General features: G+C 42.9%; 1 protein-coding gene across 1 annotated transcript in view; it reads left to right on the top strand.

Moving 5' to 3' along the window:
* Positions 1-22,224, top strand: part of LOC137334460 (voltage-dependent L-type calcium channel subunit alpha-1C-like) — a 435,374-nt gene that overhangs the window by 268,786 nt on the left and 144,364 nt on the right. Inside the window, exons 19-23 of the mRNA XM_067999141.1 lie at positions 999-1,058; positions 4,117-4,223; positions 6,500-6,587; positions 8,090-8,197; positions 21,806-21,858. Of these exons, the coding sequence (XP_067855242.1) occupies positions 999-1,058; positions 4,117-4,223; positions 6,500-6,587; positions 8,090-8,197; positions 21,806-21,858 (416 nt within the window). The remainder of the gene's footprint in view (positions 1-998; positions 1,059-4,116; positions 4,224-6,499; positions 6,588-8,089; positions 8,198-21,805; positions 21,859-22,224) is intronic.

The following is a 22,224-nucleotide window of genomic DNA, read 5'->3' as shown; positions in this document are numbered from 1 at the left end:
GGTGACCTCCTCTGCCACCTCGAGCCAGGCCTTCCTGGTGGCAGAGGCAGGCCGCTTCCTCCCGCACGCCGGGAGGAAGATTTCTGTCCTCCCCCTCCTCCTCACCCCATGTATTGATACCTGGAGTGAGGCATCATTAAACTGGGAGCAGCCTTCCCCCTGGGCTGCTCCATGCTGTAATTTTTTCTATTTGTTGCAGCATCTGTCAGTGGAGGACTGCCCCTTTAAATAGAACTCCTCCAGCTGACAGATCTTACTGCGCATGCGCAGCCCGCCCGACGCGCAGATCAGCAGTGGGGAACCCGGAGGAGCAGGTAAGTGAATCCAATTAGTGGATTGCCTGCTACAATCGCGCGGGAAGCTGACTAATTTCACCGGGCGCGTTACCCACGCGCCCGATAGCCCCCCCGCCGAGAACCCGCAGCCCTGCTAACATCGGGCCCAATATCTCAGGTAAAAGGGCCTGAGACACAGTTTGTCAGGTCTCTATCCCTTTTACGTAGCCCCAGGAATTACTGTGACTTGACTTTCCTGACTACAGAAGGATTATATCTAACTCCAACTGGTATATCCTGCGTGCAATCTTGCATTGTATTCTCAGCTTTAAAACTGAAAAGGGATAAAAAATTAAATACGTAAGTGAAGGAATATATGTAAAATAAACATCAATCGTTTATGGTTTTCACAGAATGATGGATGGTATCAAGGCATTCAATACCCAAAGCACCAGTAAAAATCCCAGAATACCATTTAGTAAAAATGGAATTTGACATATTCAATTACTGTAAATCCATGGCCCAGACTTAATCCTCTACACAGCATAAGTACCCCTTATATTATAAGACAGCGAATTGTCCCACTCACCGTGCGCAATGCCACAAGAAATCTACTCAAATTTATATAACTTTTTTTTTGGATTCTATTTGTTTACATTTGCAATTCCTTGCAGATAAAAATTATTGGACTGAATTTAATGCAAAGTTATTCTTCTTTTACAGGTCCTTACCTATGCAGATTATGTCTTCACTAGTATCTTTACAGTAGAAATTATATTAAAGGTAATGGCACATTGAATTTGTGAATTTATATTCATTTGTGCTCAATTATCACAATATGGCTTAAACATTTCCATGTGGATCTTTTAAAGAAGAGTAAGGCCCATGAAATTGAAAACTGACTTAGCAATAGTAGGCAGAAGGTGACAAAGAGAAAAATGCTCTTGGAAATGGGGGAGTGACTGGTGGAATCCTGCAAAGATCTGTTCTCTCTCCCCTACTGTCCACACTATTCATAAACAATTTGGTGAAGTGAGCCACTTGTAAAGTTACAAATTTTGCTGATGATGAGAAGCCACATGGCCCGGTGACACGTGTAAGGGAGATAAAAAACATCCAAGACTGCAGCCGTACCATTTTACATCTGTGCTCCCTGTGGGCAAGATTCCATGCCGGGAGTACACAAGCAGAATATTTACCCTAAGATTCTGTGCAGTGCCTACTGACTATGGAATACATCCAGTGTGTTAATTGTATCCATGTGGTTTATATCAATTAGTGTTAATTGTATTCAGGTGGTGGGTTTCAACTGGGGACGCTCTTGTATCCATTTATACAAGGGAGCTTATCTAGGGGGTGCACGATGTGTAAGGGTGAGCTCTGTAAATAAAGGCTTGGAACCAACTGAAGACCAGGCTCTAGTATTCTATCCTTCACCACCTGGCTATCCAGTTTGTAACACAGTGATCAGGTGAACACCACGTGTTGGTATTCAAAGGTCATCAAGCACAAACCAGAGCTTGAAACATATGCAAAAAATCAGAGATATGCTGCACAGCAATCTTACACATCCTGGATCTGTGGTGGCAGACTTTGTCAGACCACACCATGGCATTCGAATGCCTCGAAAGCAAGGATTACATGTCAGAAATCTTACATGTGCCTTCGAACCACTCAGCTGTTTATCATGAAGTGGTGGGATTGAAATTCATGCAGCTAAACAGGGACCAGAGGCCATTATGAGCTAATGATTGCATCCCTTGAATCTGGTGACTTAAGACTACTCAGCCCTGCTGATAATTGACATACTATGAAGAGCATTAGCAAAGGTAAAAAAGGAAAATGATTTGGAAATGATTACTGATCATTCACTTAAAGCTTTTAGCTTCAAATGTATTTGACAGTTAGTCAAAGCAGGTTATTCTAACTTTGAACATAGATGACTGGTAAACCATATATGGAATAATATTTTGGGCACCATAATATCAAAATAACAATGTTGTATTGGAGAGGGCTCACAGAAGACTGACAAAGATGATTCTGGAACTTAAATTATTGTGGTTAATGGAAAGGAAAACCGAACGAGGTATATAACGGGCGGCCGATCCACTACACCCTGGTTTCCGCCCCCGTCAAAATTGAATTTTACACCCATAAAGTTGAACTTCTTCTCATTAGAAAAAAAAAGATTGAGGGGGGACTGCAATGGCTAAAGAAGGTGGTCCACCTCCACCTTTTCAGGGCAACTGAGGATGGGCAAAAAATACAACCTGTATAGCTGCAGTAGTACTTCTTTGTGATCATATTCTGTATATTTCTTATGGTGAACTGCAGAATCACGTCAGCTATTTTGATCACTTATTGCACTTGCAAACTAGATTTTAATGGATTATGTAATTGGACTACTAAATCACTCTGTTCATTTTCATCCCCTAGTTCTTCTTCATAAATATTCATGGAGAAGCATCAGCCTCAAAATCTATTTAAAAAAATACATATCTGAGTTAAAAGAATTTTTCAACCCAAATGTGCAGCAATTGGCTGCAGGACCAGAATTATCGTCTTCCGTTCAAGGCTGAGGCACTGAAACCTGATATTTCTGCACTTAGTCTTATCTTTCAGCAACCACCCCTCCCTAATATTCCATAGAAAGCAATAAAACACAACTTACCTCTTACTAAGGAGGCACCGACACTGACTCTGCATAAAAATGTTTGACAAATTTGGCATTTGTATACAATGACACAATAAGATGGGTTTTTATGTTGAAATGCAATTTCATGTTAAGTGCAGGCAACATCATCATAATAAAAGTTTCTTTTGCCTTTTAATCCTGAAGAAACAAATAGTTTCCAGAAGCACATTTTTATATAGACTAATGTTCCTTAAATATTTCTTTAAGCGATTTTTAAAATTATTTATAATTTAGCATGAGAAAGCTTTTGCATCAATACTTAATTGACCATGTCTCCTCTTCCCCCCACCCCCCACCCCTGGAACTACGCTGGCTGTCAAATTGGTAGCCGACGACTTTCAAGTGTCCGGGGTACCCATCTAAACAGCCATTAGGCCCTGTGAATATGCTAATCGGGGGCCTAACGCCTGTTTTAGGACCCTGCTGCTAGATTTGGCAGAAACTAAGCGGAGCATGCACTGTATATGTTTCGCTCAGTTTTTGGGGTTCTACAGCAGTCTAACCAGCAGTTCTTAAAGGCGCCTCCCCTCCCCCCCCCTCCCAGGGCTTACCTGCATTTGGATCCAGCTCAATTTTTGAGCGTCTCAACCAGCAAGCTGCATCAGGGCGCCCGATTGGCATCCACAGGTCGCCAGTTTTATGTATGTGAGGGGCCTCGGGCCGATGTCTTCAGGCATCTTCAGGCGGCTTCCCACTTTGCACAGTTTCCAGGGCTAAACCAATTTTTTGGCCTATCAGTCCTAAAAGGTAGAAAATACACCTTTGGTATAAATGAGAGCACAAGCAGTGATGTAAAGAAAAGTTGCAATAGGCCATGCAGTATCAGATGCATCAAACAAGTACAGAAGTAACATTGAAACATAGGAATAAAAGTGGATAAATGTGGAGGATCCAGTGATTTATGGAAAAATCATTGTCTTGACAATTTGTTCAATGACATTTTTCTGATCGAATTATTATTGTTCCATCACATGGAAAATCCTTGTGTATCAACTTTAGGGATTGTCGATGACCCTTTAATTCAGAATCTCTTTAAATATATATAAACATGAAACTGTGGTTTTACAATGTTCAAAGACTTTGTTTTAATTACCACTTGATTTGAAAAGTATCTTTGTGGTCACATTTTTTGTCCCTTTTGCACAGATGACTGCCTATGGGGCTTTCCTTCACAAGGGCTCTTTCTGCAGGAATTACTTCAACATACTTGACCTGGTGGTGGTTAGCGTCTCTCTCATCTCCTTTGGAATGCAGTGAGTTATAAATTTTGTTTTATTTTGTTTTTTTTTACTTTTTGAAAATTCTCATACTATGCCAAAGTAATTTACTGGAAAAAATGGTTTGAGAAATATTGAAATGGTTAGTTAGGTTGGTTGTAAATCCATGCCCCCCTCTCACTAATGTGCAATGGGTTAGACTGCATTTCAAAACAATCGCACAGAAAAAAGAAAAAAGATCAAACCAGCCTCACAGTGACCTTAACAAAGTCACAGGTGAAATTCCATACCCTTGTATTTTTAAAACGACTAAATTGTCTTTGAATTTTTTTGGGGGGCGGGGGGGTGGTTGGCAAGGATCGTACTCAAATATTAAACTGTTCAGTTAAAGCCTTTTCTGAAAAGAATACAAAGATTCAAACATGCTGGCAACTGAGTAGTGGTAAAAGATCTTAACCTTTCTATTGTACTGGTTACAGATTTGGAAGTGTGAAATTGATCTGCTTTAATAATGTCTTTTCAATTTTTTACTTTTCATCTCACAAGTAACTTTGTTATTTGGCAATGTTAAAATCAAGCCAAAGTTTCTATTATATCCATGTATCCACAAGATGGTTGGTATTAAAATTAGATGCTACATAAAGGGTCAATGGTTCTAGATCGCTCAGCTACATCAATGTATTAAAATACAGATCAACTAATATTAATATTCTGCTATTACATATTTACTAGGCATGCCAAAGGCATCTGGGGTATAATATCATCATTGCACTGACATTTTCTCCACCATGACTCCTTGAATTCAGTATTGAACCAGACATGGCAGTCTGAATGACTTGCTTGATTCAAAATTCAGAATCAAGCAGTAGCCCAAAAGGTGTTCAGTAGCAACAACATCTGAATGGCATCACTTGCAGTGTTAATGCAGGACTATGCATGTGTTGAAGCTGATATGATGACACCAGCATACTACTTTCTTAAACCAGTTTTCTTGTCTGCAACAAAGACAATAGAGGATGAAATTCATATTTCAATGAATTAGTGACCCGCTAGCTTTGAATGAAACTACATTCTCAGAAATTATAGGGGCAATTTTAACCCTGCCTGCTTGGCAGAAACTGGGCGGTCGGGCAGTTAAGAATCGCCCATAAGATTTACCCTTTTTCTTTATATTTCAAAATAAACTTTATTCATAAAATTTGTAAAGGTACATACAATGCAATTCAAGCCATGCTTCAAACAATACAATACAGGTCATATAATTTGCAAAGGTACATACAATACAATTCAACGATCCTGGTACAATCAATACAGTTATGCACCATACATTGTACATACAGTTCATGGCACTCCAGGGTGTCTCATCGCATTACAGTCGTTACAGGTTACAGACTCACTTTTTTAATATATTTCAAAATAAACTTTATTCATAAAATTTGTAAAGGTACATACAATGCAATTAGGCTTACCCACTGAGGTCCTACTCACTTCATGCAGATACTGATTTTAAATTGCTCTTCTGAGCAGATGGGAAGGACACCCGCCGAGAACTGTTTTAAAGTAGTCAGGGTTAGTTCAGAAAATGTTTATAATGATGACAACTGGTAGAGTGTGCATGTTTCACTCTTAAACTACCAGCAGTTCCACACAATTTTGTACTCTCCAAGCCAGACCATTTTTTCAGATTTCAGCCACTGAGAGGCTGCTTTAAATATGCAGATCACTCGCCGATGACATCTTGGGGCCCAAATGCTATTTTAACTAGAGGCCAGGGCAGAGAGGTTTTATGGCTTTCCCACCAGGCCAACCTAGCAGGAGGAGGAGTTGGGGCTGGAAAAGGCCTCAAAACGGATTTTTTTTTACTGCTTTTGACTTTCACTGTGGTGCCAGGAGCAGCAGAATTGCAAGGCCCTCCCAAACCCCCTCCCGATGACTTACCTGCGTGCCGGTGTCCATTCTTTTGGTCCCTGGTGGCAACCTCCTGCTGCCCATCATTCCACTCCTGCCTGCCAGCCAGTGCCACTTTCTGCTGGTTTCGGGCGGGAACCTGACTGAAGCTATGCAGATGAGGCCAGCCCAGGAGTTAAAACCCTCCCCGGGCCTCGTGTTGCTGAGGTCGGGGCAGTTTGCCACTTTGGCCCCCAGCTGAACGGCTGCCACCCCGAGTTAAAATTGGGGCTTATATGTTTTAAAGCCATATGTTCCTGAGGTTTCATTTGATGTCAGAGGAGCTTTCACATCTTTTTGAAAATTTGGTAGCATCAACAGTAGAGTGTTTTTCTCCTTGATAAATACAGTTTTTCTCTTTGCAGCTCCAGTGCAATAGCAGTAGTAAAGATTCTCAGAGTGCTGCGAGTATTAAGACCTTTGAGAGCCATTAATAGAGCAAAGGGGTTGAAGGTAATTGATCTCCACATAAAATGGACGTTGAAAGAGTTCTGAGTACAGATATGTGAATATGTTTCCTACTACCTCAAATTCAACAGGAGTGTCATCAGTAACAGTGTTAGGGGCCACTTATTTCCTTTCTGATAGTGCCTTCAAGACTTTCTCCCATGCTCTAGGACTGTGGAGTTTGTTGAAAAGTCCTGGCACATGTGAGAAAGTCGATGATGCAGAGTAAGTGCCTGTGGGCTATAATAAAATGTTGTATATCGACAGTGCAATCAATAAAATGATAAACAAATAAATAACAGTATTTACAGATTAATGAGATTTAATGAATTGAAAATTAAATTAATTACCTGCTCCTCAGTTGCTCAGTGGATTAATTAGCAACTGAAGTGGTACTGAGGGATATGGGCCAGAAGATCCCACATTCAAGCATTGGTTTGTGCTGAGTTTGCAGATCTCAACTGGGGTGTTGATGCGAGTACTACAATTGGCTTCAGTGTCCCTGGGTCAGGGTGCAGGTCGAGAAAATTAGCTAGAGTTTCTCATTCATGATCACCATCCAGTTACCCTGCTGGAAATTTTACAAAAATGGACATGGGAGAGGGGTGGGAGCAAGATTTGGGCTCATTTGTGATGACCCTCATGATTCAGTATCCCATTGACAATAACTGCCTGATCTCACACATGAATGGGCAAGATACTGGAGGGCTGTTGAACCATGCTACAGTATGAACCATGGCTTTCAAGGGAGTAAGGCAGAAAATCGGGAAAAAGTGAAGCTGCTGGGTGTTGGCCGATTGGGTGTTGGAGTCAGTGCCTCCAGTAAAAGGTGAGGAAAAAAAAACATTTCCCTTCTGAAAACCAGTAATTGGGCTAGTCAGAGTTTTTCAACTGCTACAGTTGAACCATAGTTGCCATGGAAACAAGTGCTTTCTTATCAAGAATATATATTCCAGACATCTTTTTACCAAGTGAGAGCTTCTTGAAGTCAGAAGATGATGGTCTTGAATTGGTCTGGGGCACTATGACAATTTGCAACTTAAATTAAAAGCTTCATCCTGAGTCTGATATTCACTTAGTTAATGACATCATAAAAGGAAATTTGAAGGAAGCCTTAGAGTTAAATATAAACAAATGTTAAAGGGGCACTGTTTTCATGAAACAAGTGTTTGGAAATCTTTTTTTTAACAGAAACATGCACAATCAATTTAGAATTCATTATTGGGCACTCTTGTTATTATAGAAAAAGTGGCACACAACTCCCCTGGTTCTTTTCCTTCTCCATACAGAAAAAAATGCCAGATGGTTCTTCATGAAAACAGTGTCCATTGTAAATAAAAAGGTGTTACACTTTATTCACAATGTGGTAAACATTCTTTTTCCTTCGACCTGCACAATCCATTCCAACTTCCCTTTTAAAGATGCTTGATAACTCTCAATTTAAGTTTTAGCAAATTGCATTTATGTTTTGGAAAATAATGAAACAGTCACTTTTCTTACCTTTTCAGCACGTTGTTCAGTGTGTGTTTGTGGCCCTGAGGACCATTGGTAATATTGTGATAGTGACCACGTTACTACAGTTCATGTTTGCCTGTATCGGAGTACAGCTGTTTAAGGTAAGATTGAATTAATATTTATTTTGTAAATTAATTCAGTTAATTGTTTCTTTCTACCACCTTCCCCATTTGTTTTCCTTGCATCTGATTTCTCCAGTCCATGTCCCATACAAGGCAAGAGGGTGATCTGCTCTCAGCCCTCTATGTCTCTGTGAACCCATTGCCGCAAGGTACGAGAGACTGGCCTGAATGTGCCTTCCTCTTTCCCGAATTATATTGTATGTTTGGTATTGGTCTGACAAGATCAATGACAGTATAACAGTCCCAGTTTCTAGTTTGGTATTGGTCATGAGATCACTGTGAAGAGGCGTCACTTCACCAGTATTGCACATCACATGCAGTATAGAAACATAGAAACATAGAAAATAGGAGCAAGAGTAGGACATTTGGCCCTTTGGGCCTACTCCACCATTCAAAATGATCATGGCTGATCGTCGAACTCAGTACCTTGTTCCCGCTTCTTTCCCATATCCCCTGATTCCTTTAGCATTAAGAAATATATCTACCTCCTTCTTGAATACATCTAATGACTTGGCCTCCACTGCCTTCTGTGGTAGAGAATTCCACAGATCCACCACCCTCTCAGTGAAGAAATTTCTCCTCATCTCTGTTCTAAATGGCATACCCCGTATCCTGAGACTGTGACCCCTGGTTCTGGAGTCCCCAGCCATCGGGAACATCCTCCCTGCATCTAGTCTGTCTAGTCCTGTTAGAATTTTATATGTTTTGACGAGATCACCTCTCATTCTTCTAAACTCTAGTGAATATAGGCCGAGTCGATCCAATCTCTCCTCATATGTCAGTCCTGCCATCCCAGGAATCAGTCTGGTAAACCTTTGTTGCACTCCCTCCATGGCAAGGACATCCTTCCTCAGATAAGGAGACCAAAACTGCACACAATACTCCAGATGTGGTCTCACCAAGGCCCTGTATAACTGCAGAAAGACATCCCTGTTCCTGTACTCAAATCCTCTTGCAATGAACGCCAACATACCATTCACCTTCCTAACTGCTTGCTGCACCTGAATGCTCGCTTTCAGCGACTGGTGTACAAGGACACCCAGGTCTCGTTGCACCTCCCCTTTTCCCAATTCAGATAATAATCTGCCTTTCTGTTTTTGCAACCAAAGTGGATAACCTCACATTTATGCACGTTATACTGCATCTGCCATGTTCTTGCCCACTCACCCAACTTGTCTAAATCACAATGGAGCCTCTTTGCATCCTCCTCACAGCTCACATTCCACCCCAGCTTTGTGTCGTCTGCAAACTTGGAAATGTTACATTCCGTTCCCTCATCCAAATCATTGATATATATTGTGAATAGCTGGGGCCCAAGCACTGATCCCTGCGGTACCCCACTAGTCACTGCCTGCCACCCGGAAAAAGACCCGTTTATTCCTACTCTCTGTTTCCTGTCTGTCAACCAATTCTCAATCCATGCCAGTATATTCCCCCAATCCCATGTGCTTTAATTTTGCATACTTACCTCTTGTGTGGGACCTTATCAAAAGCCTTCTGAAAATCCAAATACACCACATCCACTGGTTCTCCCCTATCTATTCTACTAGTTATCTCCTCAAAAAACTCCAGTAGATTTGTTAAGCATGATTTCCCTTTCATAAACCCATGCTTGACTTTGTCCAATCCCATTATAGTCTTCCAAGTGTTCTGTTATCACATCTTTTATAATAGACTCTAGCATTTTCCCCACTACTGATGTTAAGCTAACTGGTCTGTAATTCCCTGTTTTTTCTCTCCCTCCTTTTTTAAATAGTGGGGTTACATTTGCCACCCTCCAATCTGTAGAAACTGTTCCTGAGTCTATAGAATTTTGGAAGATGATCACCAATGCATCCACTATTTCCAGGGCCACTTCCTTTAGTACTCTGGGATGTAGATTATCAGGCCCTGGGGATTTGTCAGCCTTTAGCCCCATTAATTTCCCTAGCACTATTTTTTTACTAATACTGATTTCCTTCAGTTCCTCCCTCTCACTGGACCCTTGGTTCCCTAACATTTCTGGGAGGTTATTTGTGTCCTCCTTTGTGAAGACAGAACCAAAGTATGTGTTTAATTGTTCTGCCATTTCTTTGTTCCCCATTATAATTTCCCCCATTTCTGACTGTAAGGGACCTACATTTGTCTTCACTAATCTTTTTCTCTTGACATATTTATAGAAGCTTTTACAGTCAGTTTTTATGTTCCCTGCTAGTTTATTCTTATACTCTATTTTTCCCCTCTTAATCAATCTCTTTGTCCTCCATTGCTGAATTCTAAACTGTTCCCAATCCTCTGGCTTGCTGCTTTTTCTGGCAATTTTATGTGTCTCCTCTTTGGATCTAATACTATCCCTAATTTCTTTTGTAAGCCATGGTTCAGCCATCTTTTATTTTTGTGCCAGACAGGAATGAATAATTGTTGTAATTCCTGCACACGTTCTTTAAATATTAGCCATTGCCTATCCACTGTCATCCCTTTTAGTAAAGTTCCCCAATCTATCATAGCCAACTCACACCTCATACTTTCGTAATTTCCTTTATTTAGATTCAGGAGCAAGTTTCGGATTCGACTACTTCACTCTCCATCTTAATGAGGAATTCTATCATGTTATGGTCGCTCTTCCCTAAGGGACCCCGCACAACAAGATTGTTAATTAATCCTTTCTCATTGCACAATACCCAGTCTAGAATCGCCTGTTTTCTTGTTGGTTCCTCAACGTATTGGTCTAGAAAACCATCACGTACACACTCCAGGAATTCCTCCCCCACAGTTTTATTGCTAATTTGGTTTGACCAATCTATATGTAAATTAAAGTCACCCATGATTATAGTTGTACCCTTCTTGCATGCGTCTCTAATTTCCTGTTTAATGCCCTCCCCTACATCTCCATTACTGTTTGGGGGCCTACCAACCCCCATCAAGGTTTTCTGCCCCTTGGTGTTTCTTAGCTCTACCCATATAGATTCTACATCGTGATTTTCCGAGCCAATATCCTTCCTCACTATTGGATTGATTTCCTCCTTTACTAGCAACGCTACCCCACCTCCTCTCCCTTTTTGCCTGTCCTTCCTAAATATTGAATACCCCTGGATGTTCAGTTCCCATCCTTGTTCACCCTGCAGCCATGTCTCCGTAATCGCAACTATATCATACCCGTTAATATCTATCTGCGCTGTTAATTCATCTACCTTGTTGCGAATGCTCCACGCATTAAGACACAATGCCTTTAGACTTGTCTTTTTAAGATTGCTCGTCATTTTAGTATTATTTTGCACTATGGCCCTATTTGTTTCTCGCCCTTGTTTTCTCTGCTTTCCACTATTACTTCTTCCCTTTCTGTCTTTTGTTTCTATCCTTGTTTCCCCCTCCTCTGTCTCCCTGCTCAGGTTCCCATCCCCCTGCCATTCTAGTTTAAACCTTCCCCAACAGCACTAGCAAACACCCCTGTGAGGACTTCGGTCCCGGTCCTGCTCAGGTGTAACCCGTCCCGCTTGTACAGGTCCCACCTTCCTCAGAACCGGTCCCAATGTCCCAGGAATCGAAATCCCTCCCTCCTACACCATCCCTGCAGCCACGCATTCATCTGGTCTATTCTCCTGTTCCTATACTCACTAGCACGTGGCACTGGTAGTAATCCTGAGATCACTACCTTTGAGGTCCTGCTTTTTAAATTATCTCCTAACTCCTTAAATTCACCCTGCAGGACCTCATCCCTTTTTTTACCTATGTCGTTGGTACCAATATGGACCACGACTACTGGCTGTTCACCCTCCCCCTCCAGAATGCCCTGCAGCCGCTCCGTGACATCCTTGACCCTAGCACCAGGGAGGCAACGTACCATCCTGGAGTCACGTTTGCGGCCGCAGAAATGCCTGTCTGTTCCCCTTACAATTGAATCCCCTATCAATATAGCCCTGCCACTCTTATTCCTCCCCTCCTGTGCAGCAGAGCCACCCATGGTGCCACGAACTTGGCTCTTGCTGCTTTCCCCTGATAAGCCATCTCCCCCAACAGTATCCAAAGCGGTATATCTGTTTGAGGGGGAGATGGCCCCAGGGGACTCCTGCTCTACCTGCCTAGTCCTTTTACTCTGCCTGGCGGTCACCCATTTCCTTTCTGCCTGCATAATCTTTACCTGCAGTGTGACCACCTCACCGAACGTGCTATCCACGATAATCTCAGCATCACGGATGCTGCACAGTGAATCTACCCGCAGCTCCAGTTCCGAAATACGGTTAGCCAGTAGCTGCAGCTGGACGCACTTCCTGCACACATGGTTGCCAGGGACACCTGTAGTGGCCATGACTTCCCACATAGTGCAGGAGAAGTATATCACGGGTGTGTGCTCTGCTGCCATGACTTGCCTTAGATTTACACTGCGTTCCCCTCTCGGACTCTCTTCCCACTCTCGGTCTCTCCTTTTATATTGTGCTCACCTCTCGGACTCTCCTGCCTCACCTGTGACATCGCACAGTAGTTTTCTCTTGTAGCAGGTCTGCTGCTGCTTTTATCCCCACTCTCAGTCTTCTGCTGCTCAGGTCCGCCGCCACTCTGCGGAAAAAGCTAGGAAAAGCAAGGCAAAGCAGCACCTCCTTCCCCCACTTCACCGAACTCCCACATTCACCAAACTCTCAGCTGATCACTCGGTGCTCCGTTGCACTCAGTGCTGGTTGCACTACAGGCCCCTGTATTTTTACTGTTTGTGACTCAGATGAGTCAGGCCTGCTCCTATTTCAGGAACCAGTTTAATCCAGCTAACCAATTAACTCACTACAACAGCTGTGCAGATGTGACTTTTTAAAGTTAGAATATAAATTTATTAAGTACTCGGGTGGCTTGTCAGAGTGTGTTTAAATGCACGGCCGCAGAGCTCTGATTTCCAAAATTTGAGAAAGATGCAAGTGGGCAACGCAACTGTAGCTGCATCTTCTTACTGCCCTTACTAATGCCCCAATGCCACATCATTTTAACAGGGATATCTGTTTTTCCATTCCTTGTAGTAGGTGGAGGCATCTAACACCTTAACACAGTGGATATGTCTGCTTCACCACGCTGTTTTACTGCTCTGTGTTACTCAAATACACTGTATCACTTATTTTAGCATGTTACATTTCTTAAATAATGTTAACAATGGAAAGGACACACTGATAGAAATATATTGTAAAACCATTTGCAGGCATTCATAAATATGACATTACAAAGTAGTATCAACTATCTTTTCTTGAGTTGGGGAAAAATGCAAAAAATATGCATTTTATTAAAAATCTTACAGCTGCATGAACTTCTTGTCTACAAGACCTTACTTCCTGTTGTCACTCTTTTTGTCACAATTTTGTATCAACTTTTTTCCATTATAAATGACTATGCCCAGATTTATAATGGAAACTGCCCATGTAAATCTGGCACTCTGTATTGGCACAAACTTGACCAGCTGTACTACCTTTTCCCCAAAACTGCTCAAAATGCTTTCTGAAAAATTTTAATCCATAATTTTTTTCTTGGTAACTAAAATTTCTAATGTCCAAAATAAGAGTTTGAACAATATTTTAAAATGTATTTCTCAATAACACGATTAAATTTATCCATTATAATGTCTGTTGTTTCTTTTAATACCTTTATTAAAGTTTTTACTAAACCTGATATACTTGATATATTTGCCCAGAGCTGTGATGCTGGGAGTTGAATTTGGATTGTGTAGTGTGAGCATATACAGTACCCAGGATGTATCAGTGCCGTTCAGACACCAGTACTGATGGAATATTTTTCTTCAGATTCTAGCGGTTTTTGGTCAGTTGTTTTTCAAAGTTATTTGAAGAAAAACTAGAGGACAATTTTTTTTTAAATTTACTGAAGTAACATTTATATTGAGTATTTCTTTTATAAGAAAGGGTATTTGTGTGTGTATATATATATATGTGTCTGTGTGATTGAAAGATTGAAAGAAATGGCTGTACTGATTACACACTTGTAGCTTTTGTTTTGTGTTCTATATACTTAAGAAAGTTCAATAAGCTAAGATATTAGGGTAGATTTTCAACTTGCTGTCCAGATGTAAAACTGGTATTGTTGATCGGCTGTCCGTTATAGAAACCACCCAAATTTCCATTGATTGTATCCATTAAAGAAAAGGCTTCTCTGATGTTGCGGCAAATCAGAGCTGTAGATTCTAGAGTCACACTCGTCAGTTGCAGTACAATTCTTGGTGACTGACCTCAGAGCCTGCACATTGGTGTGCTGTTTCCCAGACATCTTTATTTTCAGGTGAGTACCCATGAGTTCTGGATGCCACATTTCTGAAATTATGAGCAGCCTTCTCCTCAGCATCCACTGGTAAAGTGCTCCATCCTCTCCCACTTCCCACTTTTCCAGTTCCTTCATGCTCTGTGAATCATCTGGTCCCACATCCTCTGAGATATGCTGAAAGTATCTCAGCTGGCTCGTAGGAGTGCAAACGCAAGTGATCATGTGGTGAGATGAAGGGTTGTGACAGAGGAGTGTGGGGCTGGATTTTGGCCCAAGAGCTCATAAGTGGGCATTACCATCTCACCATCATCCTCCTCGGCTTTGTCATCTTCATATTCGGTGAGGAAGAAGTTACTTCTTTCCTCCTCCTCCTCATTATCATCATCATCAACATTATCATCATCATTATCTTCCTTCCATTCCTCATCCTTTGCACCCCCCCCCCCACCCCATTGTGATGATGAATCTGCAGGGACAGGCTAAGAATGGTTGAGTGTTATACCTTTAGGATTAAGAAGACATAGAAAGGGGTGGAAGTTGTGGCTTTGTGGTGCTTCATAGGGATACTACGGCGACGGTAGGTGTGCATCCACTATCCAGGCATCAGCACTATCCCTCTGACATCACTATCTCCCATGGCTAGAGCAGAGTGCCTCCCCAGCATTTGCATGGTCTTTTCCTTGTAGGGGGTCCGCTCCTTAATGTCAGGGATGCCCACTTTGGTCCTCTGCCACTTGTAGACATTGTGCACAAGTTCCTCCTGAAATAAAGTTGAGTGAGTTCGGTGAAGACTAGCAATTGAGACTGGCCCTCAGGTGATATTGAACAGCGGATGTAAAAAATCTGTTGGTATCACACTGTTAAAGTATAGGAAGGGGTTTTAAGGTTCTGCATTCTAGTAAATGCTGTTAGGGGAGATGTTACACAAATTGTAAGCTCCCTAGCTTGTGTCCCCTTTAACCAGAGTGAAATGTTAAGGGTTAGTTGTACAGTTGTTAATTTTAGAGGGTGAAGAGTGTGCTGGTGTCCAAGATGCCCAAGAAAGAAAAAGGAGAGCTTGCCTGCCCTGGTCAGATCATTGAACGTCTCGCAGCATTGGTTTTCAGTTCTTGGGGTGAGAGAGTTGGCACTTAGTGCCAGTGCTATCTCTCTCCACATAGCATGAAATAGATTTATGAGCTTACTTCGGTGGAGACCCAGCAGTCTTTCTCTCTCTCCTCTTTTTAATCTCCTTAAGGAGGGATTGGAGGTCAGTCTCACTGAAGTTATGAGCTCTTCTTCTGTTTCTCCTTGCAATACCCTTCTTCCTTCTCAGCTGTCTGTGCCAGATCCTGCATTGGAAGACATTCTTGAAAAGTGGGACAAAAATACACATGAGCCATGCAGTGCATCTACCTGACACTGAACTGAGTGGTCCAAAGACTTTGTTACTTAATCTGCTGCTCCCCCAGCCTACTATTGAAATCTTCAACCAAACGGCTTTTTAAAGACTACACGTTAGTTTTCAAACACCCCAAGCATATTACTCCCATTTTACAAGGGAAATCTTCCAATGAAATGCAAATGAGCTGGCCCACAAAATTGTGGGGGATTAAATTCTGTAGAGCATCAATGGGTGGGATGCCAGATACATTGGTGCAAATCTGGCACAATTGCCGATGTGGAATTTCAGGAACATGGGGCACGATTTTAACATTGAAAAACAGGTGGGTTGGGGGCGGGGGGGGCATTCAAAATTGCAACCAACCCACCCATTTCCAGGGCAGGACGAGGGACGGGCAACCAACCCGCTCCCAGGAGGCGAGTTGGTGACTAAAACCTTTCAAGGAAGTTGTGGGCCTACATTTTCACAGATTTCACAATTTCAACTAGTGGGAGCTTGGATTCCCGGGCCTTCTCCTTCACGCCACGTGAAAGGAGGCGAGAAGGCCAGAAACTGCAGGTAAGTGCCTGTCTGGCATAGCTTGTGGGCCCGAAGGAGCAGGAGTGCTTCCCTTAGGCCCAACAAGCCTACCTGCAGCAACACCCCCACCTAACAATCGTGGACCCCCCCCCCCCCAACGATCGCAGACCCATCCGACCTCTGATCTCCCCCCCCCCAACAATCGCAGATGACCCCCGACCCCCCCACCAACGATCACGGACCCCACGCGACCCCCGATCCACCACCAACAATCGCGGGCCCTCATGATAACTTACAAACCCCCCACAACAATCGCAGACCCTCAAGATGACCCCCAACCCCCCCTAACAAATGCAGACCCCCGCGATGACGTCCGATCCCGCCCCCCCGTGACTAACACCCGATCCTTCCCCCCCATGAATGACTCCATGCCCATGACTCCCATGCTCACCCATGCCCCACCATGCCCACCCATGCCCCCATGCCCCCCCCCAATCCATTCAATCAAAGACTTACCTGAAGACTTACCTGAGCACGTCCTCTCCCTGGCTGGTCTCCCATCCAACTGAGACCAGCCTGTCAATCAGGCCTGTCAGTCGATCGGCAAACTGACAAAAAAAAGACGTCCTTACGTCAAAATCGTAAGGACGTCCGGGAAACCCGCCCCCTTCCCGGCTCGGGATCAGAATCATCCCCACAATTTTTGAAATGTGTTCAGGATAACTTTCTTAAGTAGTACATTTCCGGCCCAATGAGGAAGGAGACATTGCTGGACTTGGTTCTAGGGAATGAAGTGGGCCAAGTCGAACAAGTGTCAGTGGAGAGCATTTAGGGAGCAACGATCAGAGTATCATAAGGTTTAGAATAGCTATGGAAAAGGACATGGACCACTCTAAAGTAAAATACTCAATTGGAGGAGGGCCAATTTCAATGCGATGAGAACAGATCTGACCCGGGTAAATTGGAATCCAAGATTGGCAGGCAAAACTGTAATTGAACAGTGGGCGGCCTTTAAGGAGGAGATGGTTCGGGTACAGTCTAGGCACATTCCCACGAGACAGAAAGGTAGGGCAACTAAAGCCAGAGCTCCCTGGATGATAAAAGAGATAGTGAGTAAGATGAAACGAAAACAAGGTGAGTATGACAGATGTCAGGTTGATAACACAAGTGAGAACCAGGCAAAATATACAAAGTTCAGAGGGGAAGTGAAAAAGGAAATAAGAGGGGCAAAGAGAGAGTATGAGAATAGAGTGGCGGCCAACATAAAAGGGAATCCAAAAGTCTTCTACAGGCATATAAACAGTAAACGGGTAGTAAGAGGAGGGGCGGGGCTGATTAGGGACCATAAAGTAAATCTACTCATGGAGGCAGAGGGGATGGCCAAGGTACTAAATGAGTATTTTGCATCTGTCTTTACCAAGGAAGAAAATGCTGCCAGAGTCACAGTGAAGGAAGATATAGTTGAGATACTGGATGGGCTAAAATTGATAAAGAAGAGGTACTTGAAAGGCTAGCTGTACTTAAAGTAGATAAGTCACCCGGCCCGGATAGGATGCATCCTAGGTTGCTGAGGGAAGGAAGGATGGAAATTGCGGCGGTACTGGCCATAATCTTCCAAACACCTGTAGATACAGGAATGGTGCCAGAGGACTGGAGAATTGCAAATGTTACACCCTTGTTCAAAAAGGGTGTAAGGATAAACCCAGCAACTATAGGCCAGTCAGTTTAACCTCAGTGGTGGGAAAACCTTTAGAATCGATAATCCGGGCCAGAATTAACGGTCACTTGGACGAGGGTGGATTGATTAGAGATAGCCAGCATGGATTTGTTGAAGGCAAATCATGTTTAACTAACCTGATAAAGTTTTTTGATGAGGTAACAGAGAGGATAGATGAGGGCAATGCAGTTGATGTGGTGTATATGGACTTTTAAAAGGCATTTAATAAAGTGCCGCACGGTAGGTTTATCATCAAGATTGCGGCCCATGGAATAAAGGGGGCAGTAGCAACATGGATACAGAATTGGCTAAGTGACAGGAAACAGAGAATAGTGGTGAACGGTTGTTTTTCGGACTGGAGGGAAGTGTATCGTGGTGTTCCCCAGGGGTCAGCGCTGGGACCACTGCTTTTCTTGATATATATGAATGACTTGGACTTGGGTGTACAGGGCACAGTTTCAAAATTTGCAGATGACACAGACCTTGGAAGTGTAGTAAACAGTGAGGAGGATAGTGATAGACTTCAAGAAGATATAGACTGGTGGCATGGGTGGACACATGGCAGATGAAATTTAACGCGGAAAAATGCGAAGTGATACATTTCGGTAGGAAGAACAAGGAGAGGCAATATAAACTGGAGAGCACAACTCTAAAAGGGGTACAGGAACAGATCTGGAGGTATATGTGCACAAATCGTTGAAGGTGGCAGGGCAGGTTGAGAAAGTGGTTTAAAAAATCATACGGGATCCTAAACTTTATAAATAGAAGCATAAAGTACAAAAGTATGGAAGTCATGATGAACCTTTATAAAACACTGGTTCGACCACAACTGGAGTATTGTGTCCAGTCCTGGGCACTACACTTTAGGAAAGATGTGAAGACCTTAGAGAGGGTGCAGAAGAGATTTACTAGAATGATTCCAGGGATGAGGGACTTTAGTTACATGGATAGACTGGAGAATCTGGGAATGTTTTCCTTGATTTGATAGAGGTATTCAAAATCATGACAGGTCTAGACAGAGTAGATAGAGAGAAACTGTTCCCATTGGCGGAAGAGTTAAGAACCAGAGGACATAGATTTAAAGTGATTGGCAAAAGAAGCAAAGGTGACATGAGGAAAAACCTTTTTACACAGCGAGTAGTTAGAATCTGGAATGCACTGCCCGAGGGAGTGGTGGAGGCAGATTCAATCATGGCCTTCAAGGGGAACTGGATAAGTACTTGAAAGGGCTACGGGGAAAGGGCGGGGGAGTGAGACTAACTGCATTACTCTTGCATACAGCCGACACGGACTCGATGGGCCAAATGGCCTCCTTCCGCGCTGTAACCTTTCTATGATTCTGTGATGACTTAAACCAAGAATCCCTTCCAGGCCAATGAGGTCAAAATTCAAATTGTGAAAGGAACAGATAGAAAGGGGGGTTGGAGGGGGAAGTGGAAGAAGTTGTGTGTGAGGGGGCTTCTGGCCTACTTGCCACCTGCCCTTGAGGGGAGAAAGTTGGAATAAGTGTGAGAGGTGAATGGAGGGTTAGGATAAGATGAATGATTGACAGTGGAGCAAGGGAGAGGGAAGGATATTGAAGTTGAATGGGTTTTTCAAAAGGGAGGAGGTAGGAGCAGTGATAGCAGTACGGTGATGGTAGGAAGCGGAATGGGTAGTGGGACGGTGACGGGATAGAGAATGCAGTGGGAGCAAGTAAGTGGGGTGAAGCATGGGCAATTGGGTAGGGGATGTAAAAGGAGCTGCTCAAGGCCACATTTTCCCTGCAGCCAACTACTGTTAATGGCTCCTTTCACGCCACACCAGCCACCACCCAAAAGGAAGGAAAAAAAAAATAGGGACAAGCCGAAGAGGACAGTGAAAGAAGCAAAAGGAGTTAGGAAGAGAGAAGAAGAGAAGGAGAGAGACAGAAGCGGAGAGAGAAACAATAACATAAAGACAACAGCCGTGTAAGAGAAAGACTATATTCTCCAGCTTACCATGTGCAATGCCACAGGCGATCGACTGATATTAATAAATATTACAAGTTTAAAGAATACTTCTAGTGTTGTAATATTTCATGTGGCAAGATAAAAAGCAGAATATTTTTTAAAAGATGAGAGACTAAGAAATGTTGGTAGTCAATCAGGCTGGCTGCCGGGTGTGAAACGCGGAGAGGACGTTAATCGTCATCAATCAACATGCAATCACGTCAGAAACGGTAAGTTTTGTTCATGCGGGTTTGCCACGCGCACCTTCACCGCCCCCCCCCCACCGCTGCCAACTGGCCACCACTGTAAAATCGAGCCCAAGGTGTCGGCCACTTAGGACCAAGATGAGGAAACATTTCTTCACTCAGAAGGTTGTGAATCTTTGGAATTCTCTGCCTCAGAGGGACGTAGATGCTCAGTAGTTGAAATAGATACATATTTGGGCACTAATGAGGATAGGGCGGGAAAGTAGAGTTGAAGTAGAAGATCAGACATGATCTTAATGAATGCCGGAGCAGGCTCGAGGGGCCGTAAGGCCTACTCCTGCTCCTATTTCTTACGTTCTTATCTCCATTTGTGAATAATAAGCAAAAAACTGCAAATGCTGGAAATTTGAAACAAAAACGGAAAATGCTGGAAATGCTCTTTGTGGAGAGAACAGACAAGTTAGTGTTTTTGTTATGTCATCAGAGCTGGGGAAAAAAATTACAGGTGAACAGCATTTAAAAAGAAAAAGCAAAATACTATGGATGCTGGAAATCTGAAATAAAAACAGAGAATGCTGGAAATACTCAGCAGGTCAGGCAGCATCTGTGGAGAAAGAAAGAGTTAACGTTTCAGGTCGATGACCTTTCGTCAGAACTGGACAAAACTGAACTCGTCAGTTCTGACGAAAGGTCATCGATCTGAAACGTTAACTCTGTTTCTTTCTCCATAGATGCTGCCTGACTTGCTGAGTATTTCCAGCATTCTGTTTTTATTTCAGCATTTAAAAAGGAACAGAACAGTGGGATGGGTGGGGAAAAAACACACATACGAGAGGGAGGAAGTAGGCAGACTTGTAAAGTGCCTAAATGGAAAACAGAAGATGGTTAAATGACTGAAGTGATATTAACATGAGATGATAGGAAGAAGCATAATAAAGGAAATTAAAGACATTTAACTGACAAGGAATGTACGAACAGCTGAGGTGGTGGTATGAAGGGGGGAGTGGCTGGTCTGAAATGGAAACAGGAAAAGCTGGCAAAATGGAGCAGAATCCAGCAGCCCAGAAAACAACAAGAGGTCAACAGCAAGGGTGTGGACTGCCCCACTGGCACATTGTCCCCAACCCAAGCTCCAACCCTTCCTCCCCTCCACCCAGAAATGCCAATGCACCCATCATGCATTGCCAACTTCTCCTGCCGTAAAAAAGTTGGCACTAAAGTTAAGGTCTGAAGTTACTAAAGTCAGTATTAAGGCCAGAAAGATAAAGTGCCATTCTCCGCACTTGCATTGAGCTTCATTGGAATGTGTGTAAAAAGCCAAAGTCAGAGAGGTCAGAGAGCGAGTTGAATGGGAAATTGAAGTGGTAGAGGATGGAGAGCTTGGGGTCACACATGAAGGCAGAATTTGTGAGATGCCTGTAGTTAACTTGTGACTCATACATTCATTCATTGAGGTACTTGTCATTAAAGTATGCAATAAAATTCTTTATTCAACTGCTCTGTTGGAAAGAATGTGCAGTAGAAAACCTGTCCTCTTATTATTTACTTGTTTTTTTTTACTTAAAGGGTAAATTCTACACCTGCACAGATGGGTCCAAACAGAGGGAGTTTGAATGCAGGTAAGTTTACAGTGTTAAGCACAGGTGCTTAGTAGCAAAACAACTAACCAATTAGGCTTGAATACTTGTTAATGCATTGGAGGATACATTTTTTGAGGTGAGGCACCTGGCACTGAGCCTTCCTCATTTGGAGTGCAGATCGGAACATTGAGCACAGAGGTTATTGACTTGATGCACAGCGTTCTGGATTTTCCAGCGATTAAAATATGCTGTTGATCTCCGTGATATTGAAACAAAGGTGAAAGGACAGAGTATAGTGTTCTAACCAACTGTACTGCTCAGTCTCTGTGGAGTCCTCTTTTACTTTTTTATGACATAAACTACTGTTTACAGTTTGACTGTGGAGAAAGTAGATTGTTGCTGGCA

Source organism: Heptranchias perlo, chromosome 18, assembly GCF_035084215.1.
Source record: "Heptranchias perlo isolate sHepPer1 chromosome 18, sHepPer1.hap1, whole genome shotgun sequence".
Lineage (NCBI taxonomy): Eukaryota > Metazoa > Chordata > Chondrichthyes > Hexanchiformes > Hexanchidae > Heptranchias > Heptranchias perlo.
Note: the sequence above shows the minus strand (reverse complement) of the source record. Positions and strands in the feature narration are given on the sequence as shown.